Source organism: Scyliorhinus torazame, chromosome 24 (assembly GCF_047496885.1).
Source record: "Scyliorhinus torazame isolate Kashiwa2021f chromosome 24, sScyTor2.1, whole genome shotgun sequence".
NCBI lineage: Eukaryota > Metazoa > Chordata > Chondrichthyes > Carcharhiniformes > Scyliorhinidae > Scyliorhinus > Scyliorhinus torazame.
In genome coordinates this window covers 53,708,187-53,715,220 of record NC_092730.1, presented here as the reverse complement: position 1 = coordinate 53,715,220, position 7,034 = coordinate 53,708,187, and the positions used below count along the sequence as shown (strand labels likewise).

Sequence of the window (7,034 nt, the reverse complement as noted above, 5' to 3'; positions counted from 1 at the left end):
CACTGTATCAGAGAGTGAGTAAATCCCACACTCACACACTGTATCAGAGAGTGAGTAAATCCCACACTCACACACTGTATCAGAGAGTGAGTAGATCCCACATTCTCACACTATCCATGAGTAAATCCCACACTCGCACATTCCAAGAGGCTCACAGTTCCTGAAGGAATCCCACCCTCCCGCACAGTCTCTCTGTGGTGAAGGGTCCCTCTCACCGACAGCCAGGTGACTTTTCCCGGTGAATCTTTACACACTGACAAACTGGGACTGGAGACATTCTTTCTGAAATGTACTTCCTGTTTGTAATATGATTGTAATCTGAGGTTTATGATTGGTGGAAAATCCTAATTCTGATTGGTCTGTTTTTATATCCCGTCAAATAAGCAGAACATAACTGGCTGTCCTCATTTTCACAATGTCCAATCACAATCAGTCCTTTCCCCATTCCTCATTAGCATAGATGTGAGGCTCTGTCTATTTAATCAGCGCTCGGGAGGGGTTTGCTTTATTTCTGGGTGATATTGACGATGGCTGACGAGAAGAAACCAACATCGAAACCAGCTTCCAAGAAGGGAGCCAAGAAAGTCATTAAGAAACCGGCAGTAAAGGGCGGCAAGAAGCGGCGAAGGTCGAGGAAGGAGAGTTACTCCATCTACATCTACAAAGTGATGAAGCAGGTTCACCCCGACACCGGCATCTCCTCCAAGGCCATGAGCATCATGAACTCGTTCGTCAACGATATTTTCGAGCGCATCGCGGGTGAGGCTTCCCGCCTGGCCCATTACAACAAGCGCAGCACCATCAGCTCCCGGGAGATCCAGACCGCCGTGCGCCTGCTGCTGCCCGGGGAACTGGCCAAGCACGCCGTGTCGGAAGGGACAAAGGCGGTGACCAAGTACACCAGCTCCAAGTAAACTCCACAATGGACTGAAAACCACCCCAAACACAACGGCTCTTTTAAGAGCCACCCACAATCTCTGTGAAAAAGCTGCACCATCTTTTCCCGCTTTGACTGGATGAGAAATCTCTTTCTGGAGGATAGAGATTTGTCCCGGTCCAGAATGTTGTGAATGTGGCTTCATACCCGCCCGTCACAGACAGTTTCACACAGAAGAGAATCAAACTGAATTGAGAGCGGATTTTAAACCCAGTCTGGTATTTGTGACGGACAATGAGGAGAAGCACAATTTCAGGAGGGAATTATTTAAATTTAATGATAACTATATTCAGAGTTTAACAACTGATGAGTTAAATTCATCAGGAAATTATTATTTTTTCTCTCGGGTGATGTGTTTCCCGCTCCCGGAACACAGTAAAGGCGGGAATGAAGAGGTTATTTTCGGGTTGATCTGTTTATTCCGCAGTTTTCTCAGGGGACGGAACCAGCGAGATTTGAGCACACACAGGAACTCAGTCCATTGCAGCGCTTTAAGATCTGCCTCTCCCCGGCCCTCCCTATTCTCCGGACACAAAGCTGCCTGTTCCACCGGCTGGATAGAGTCGGGGATTCTCTCCACACTTCCCAGTGTAACATTCCCGGCCGCTTTCAGGAGAGAGGCTCAGAAATCAGCCCTTTCTCTCTGTCCCTGTGAAGCCTGTGTGAAGGAGTTGGTTGGTAATCTCGATGTTTCTGCTTTTGCAGTGAGCTGAGATTTGCTCCGTTTTAAATTGCTGAACGGGGTCTTATTACCGCCGGTTACAGAGAAGAGATTGACAAATTCAATCTGTTACTAAAATAGCGCCCGGATTCTGGGATGGAAAAATCAATAAACAGATAACAAAGTGTGAGATTCAAATAGTTTCCTGAACATTGAGCCGGTCCGTTATTTGGGATTTTCCTGCACTGAAATTGGCGGGAGTTTGGAATTTGTAAATGTCAGCCAATCAAAACCTGTAGCTCCTTCTCTCCAGCTCTCCGATTGGTTCAGGCAGAATTCACTCCGCCGCCTTGGCTTTGTGCTGAAAGCTGTTATTATTCTGTTATTTTCACAGCCCCCAAATCACCTCATTAGCAGCTGTTTTTAGCGGGAACGGAGCCTTCTCCCAATTCCTAAAATGTTCATTGATCCATCATTTTATTCCCAGTAATTCCCGCAGGGTAACAGTCCGGAGTGGGATGATTCCAGAGCGGAATAAGGAGAGTCTGAGGACTCAATCCCACTCCCTGTTTTCAGTGAAGGACACTCGGTCCTGACTGAAGACTAAACGGAGCGTTTTCCTTCCGGGAATGCTGTGAACAGGGATTGATTCCCGCCCGGGACAGTTAGAAAGCGAGAGGAGAATGAATCACATTTAAACTAAATGTTAAACCCGCGCCTGTGATTGGTGACGGGAAGCGCTGAATTAAACCAAATAAATAGAAGGGATTTGAAATCTCTGACTGAGGACGACATTTATTTGAATTCGCTCCTTTGCCACAATGAAATTGGCGGCTTTTTGAAATGGACACATTCTCAGCTTCTGCCGGTTGTTGTGGGTAAATCCCGCCCTCTTCTGTTTCCAGTGAGCTGATTGGTGCAGAATATAGGCAAATGAGGTGAACTGAGCAGCGACCAATCAGAGGAGCCGTCAGTTTATAAAAGAGTAAATGCTGCAGAAATTGTTCATTGTGTGAAAGTGTTTGTGAGATTGTGACAATGTCTGGAAGAGGAAAGACCGGCGGTAAAGCTCGGGCCAAGGCCAAGTCTCGCTCCTCCCGGGCTGGACTGCAGTTCCCGGTGGGCCGTGTTCACAGGCTCCTGAGAAAAGGCAACTATGCCCAGCGTGTGGGGGCCGGAGCCCCGGTCTATCTGGCTGCTGTGCTCGAGTATCTGACCGCTGAAATCCTCGAGCTGGCCGGCAACGCGGCCCGGGACAACAAGAAGACCCGCATCATCCCCAGACACCTGCAGCTGGCCGTCCGCAACGACGAAGAGCTCAACAAGTTGATGGGAGGGGTGACCATCGCTCAGGGCGGGGTGCTGCCTAATATCCAGGCCGTGCTGCTGCCCAAGAAAACCAGCGCTGGCGCCGGCAAGAAGTGAAGCGACCATTCTTTAATCTAATAACACAAAGGCTCTTTTCAGAGCCACTCACTTTATCTGAAAAAGGGCCAACTATTGTCTGTCCCTCAGATTCTGCTCTGCTACTTAATGTGCAAACGTTTCACGCTTTATGATATCAATCCGCAGCGCATTCTGTGCAGATTATTTACATATTCAGTATTTATGATACATGTGAATTGACGGTATTTATTTGGGATGAAAGTCTGAACTGAATGTATCTTGGTTTCAATAATATTCCTCAAAGAAGGCAGTCTGTAACTTGTAATCTATCCGCAAGTGATTCCGCTCTATTTAATGTGTAGATGTTTCTGCGATGACTATATCTGTAAGTGGGTTACTGTGTGACTCGCTTCATACTCTGAGCCTCAGATTAACCTCAACCCCTGGCTCAATTTGCAGGCAAGTTTTTATGGAAGCTGTTTATTGGGGTAAGAAATCCTGGGTAACTGAAATTGTAGATCCAATAAAAATGTTTTGATATTACATACTGTGCGGCAAAACTGACACCATCGTTTATAAACTATGAATTTTCTTTGAGATATGGAGACGAGAAACGTCATTATGATGCAGAGTAAATTGTGAGAATTCCCCTCAAACCTCCTCCTGCTGTGATGGCAACTTTTCTGTGAGTGAGTTGGCCTTTACGGTCTTTCTACCTATCTATCGATCCATCCATTTATCGATGCAAGTTTCTACCTCACTATCTACATATCTATCATTGGACTCGAAACGTTAGCTCTTCTCTCCCGACACATGCTGCCAAACCTGCTGAGATTTTCCAGCATTATCTCTTTCGTATTTATCCCTCCATATCTGTCTGTCCCTCTTTCTACCCATTAATCTAAGTTACTCTTTCGAAGGGTCGGTGCAGTCTCGATGATTACATGAGATATTGTTGATGTTTGTATTAGCAATCACCGCAAGTCTAGTGAATTGGGCTGAAATTAAATACAGGCTGGCCCACAACTGAGAACGGATCCAGGGGAATGAGGAAACAGACAGCAGGGAGAAAAAAATAAAGGAAATAAAATAAATTCCTGAATCGAAACACTGGATGTGGAAGCTCTTTTCCTGACAGACTTGGTGGCTCTTAAAAGAGCCTTTGTTGTTGTTGGTGCTGAATCCGGGCTTTAGGCGCGTTCCCCGCGGATGCGGCGGGCCAGCTGGATGTCTTTGGGCATGATGGTGACTCGCTTGGCGTGGATGGCGCACAGGTTGGTGTCCTCAAAGAGCCCCACCAGGTAAGCCTCGCTGGCCTCCTGCAGGGCCATGACGGCGGAGCTCTGGAAGCGCAGGTCTGTCTTGAAGTCCTGAGCGATCTCTCGCACCAGGCGCTGGAAGGGCAGTTTGCGGATCAGCAGCTCGGTGGATTTCTGGTAGCGGCGGATCTCCCTCAGAGCCACAGTGCCGGGTCTGTAGCGATGGGGCTTCTTCACTCCGCCCGTGGCTGGAGCGCTCTTGCGGGCCGCTTTGGTAGCCAGCTGTTTGCGAGGAGCTTTGCCTCCGGTCGATTTGCGCGCTGTCTGCTTGGTCCTGGCCATGATGTGAAACTGGGGGAAACGCACACGCTGAGAATGCTGGCGCCGCTCTCTCGCTGCCTATTTAAGACATTATAGTGACCGCCCACTTCTCCTCATTGGATGCAGCCCGATCCCGTGGACAAGTTTGAAAAGAGCGATGAGCGGCAAGGATATCAGCGCCCTGATTGGTGGACCTGCAACTGACACCCCATCAGTTTCAAAAAGCCCGCCAATTTCACAGGGACCATGAACGGATATTTGAGAAAACTGACAAACTCAATCTCAAGTTGTAAATATCAAAAACTTCTCAATGATTCCTTCTCCAATTTTTGTCTCGGATTGGACGCAACCGAGAGAAGATGAATAAAATCGAGCAGGTACATAATTCCCGCTCGCATTACAATGTCAGTGTTCACTATGTGCGGTTACAGGTTTGACTTTGGGGAATGGTTGTTTCAGACTGTACAACGCATCTATGTCGCCTTGTAATGAGAAAACAAATCAATGATGGGAAAGGATTTCCTGCTCTAACGCTACCAGTCTTAACAGAAAACCGCGGTTTCCAAGCTGACTCGCTAAACCAGCTCGATGAGTTATTCTGCTGCCATTCTAAGGTCAGTGCTCTCAATGTGAGGATTTGGGCGGCTCTTAAAAGAGCCTTTGGGTTTTGTTAAATTGTCAAATGGATTTCCTCAGCCGCCGAATCCATAGAGAGTGCGGCCCTGGCGTTTGAGAGCGTAAACCACATCCATGGCGGTGACGGTCTTGCGCTTGGCGTGTTCAGTGTAGGTGACGGCGTCCCTGATCACATTCTCCAGGAAAACCTTCAGCACCCCGCGAGTCTCCTCATAGATCAAACCCGAGATGCGCTTGACGCCGCCACGGCGAGCCAGGCGGCGGATTGCTGGTTTGGTGATGCCCTGGATGTTATCACGAAGCACTTTGCGGTGCCGCTTTGCTCCGCCTTTGCCTAGTCCTTTGCCTCCTTTCCCTCTGCCAGACATGATGCTTGTTCAGTCAAATCGCTGCTGAATGAGAGACGAGCTGCTGCTCTTTCCTTTATTATACAGCCCGCCCCGACCTGACTGAGAGAGAGAGGCGGGGAGCAGACCGAGTGACAGACAGAGCAGTGAAATGTCTTTGATCAGCCAGCTCCTCCTCCTGCCTGCTCCAACCCACATTTTATATTCCAAACAGAAGTGAAAAGAGCGCGCTGAATAACACGTACAAACTGCAACATCAGACAGCAGCTAGTTAGAAACGCGGATCTATTAAATCCAGACTTGTCAGTAATATTCCCGCCTCAGTTCACTCCTTTCTAGAACTAGCCCAACTATCTGTTCCCATTTCAACCCCAGCTCCGATTCCATCCCCACACAACTCCTCTCCCAGACGGGTTGGGAATTTTAGTAACATCCCTTCCAGCTGATATAAAGTGTTTAAGTTGTGAGGCGGGATTTCTCCGACATGTTAACTCTTTTACAGACTCTCCCTGAATAATGAAACTAACACAAACTGTGACGGTTCCCCCGGACACATCCCCGGTTAGGAAGAGGTTCTAGTAAGGAGTGAACTGAGGCGGGAATATTACTGACAAGTCTGGATTTAATAGATACGTGTTTCTAACTAGCTGCTGTCTGATGTTGCAGTTTGTACGTGTAGTTCAGCGCCCTCTTTTCACTTCTGTTTGGAATATAAAATGTGTGTTGGAGCAGGCAGTGTCTTAGTGCAGAGCGGGGGGCGAGGCCCGGTGCAGAGCATGTCAGCGAGTGAGCGGCAATACTGGATTGACATTTCTGTCTGAAATCTGCTCCCAGCACCGGGACAGCGATTCATTGGTCGGGGGATCAGCTCTTTCCTGAGAGATGTGGGTGGCTCTGAGAAGAGCCTTTGGGTTCAGAGGTTTACAATTTGCTCGCCTTCTTTCACTTCTTTGCTGGTTTCTTAGCCGTTGCTGATTTGACTTTGGGCTTGGCCTTCAATTGGGTCAGATTTATTCTGCCCTTGGTCTTTTTCACGGGAGACCTTTTCTTCGGGGCTGCTTTCTTCGCGCTCTTTTGGAGAGTTGCCGCCTTCTTGGCTGCTGGTTTCTTGGGAGATTTCTTGGCCGCTGGTTTCTTGGGGGATTTCTTGGCTGCTGGTTTCTTGGGAGATTTCTTGGCTGCTGGTTTCTTGGGAGATTTCTTGGCTGCTGTTTTTTTGAGAGATTTCTTGGCTGCTGGTTTCTTCACTGAAGGTTTCTTGCCTGCTCCGGTCTGTCTCACTTTCCCCCCGGTTGTCTTCTTAACGATCTTGAAGGAGCCGGAGGCGCCCGTGCCCTTGACCTGAGCCAAGCTGCCGTTGTCCACACTCCTCCTGACACTTTGCTTGATCTGGGGCCCCCGTTTATCCACATCGACCCCTTTGCTGCGCAGCGCCTTCTTTATGGCCTGTAAGGAAATCCCCTTGCGATCGCCGCTTTCCGCCACAA

General features: G+C 48.6%; 1 protein-coding gene across 1 annotated transcript; it reads left to right on the top strand.

Moving 5' to 3' along the window:
• The first annotated feature begins 507 nt into the window (after window positions 1-507).
• LOC140400163 (histone H2B-like) lies at window positions 508-1,002 on the top strand. Its single transcript, XM_072489629.1, has one exon. It carries the CDS (start codon window positions 528-530, stop codon window positions 912-914), a length of 387 nt encoding a protein of 128 aa, XP_072345730.1. The 5' UTR covers window positions 508-527; the 3' UTR covers window positions 915-1,002.
• Window positions 1,003-7,034: the final 6,032 nt, after the last annotated feature.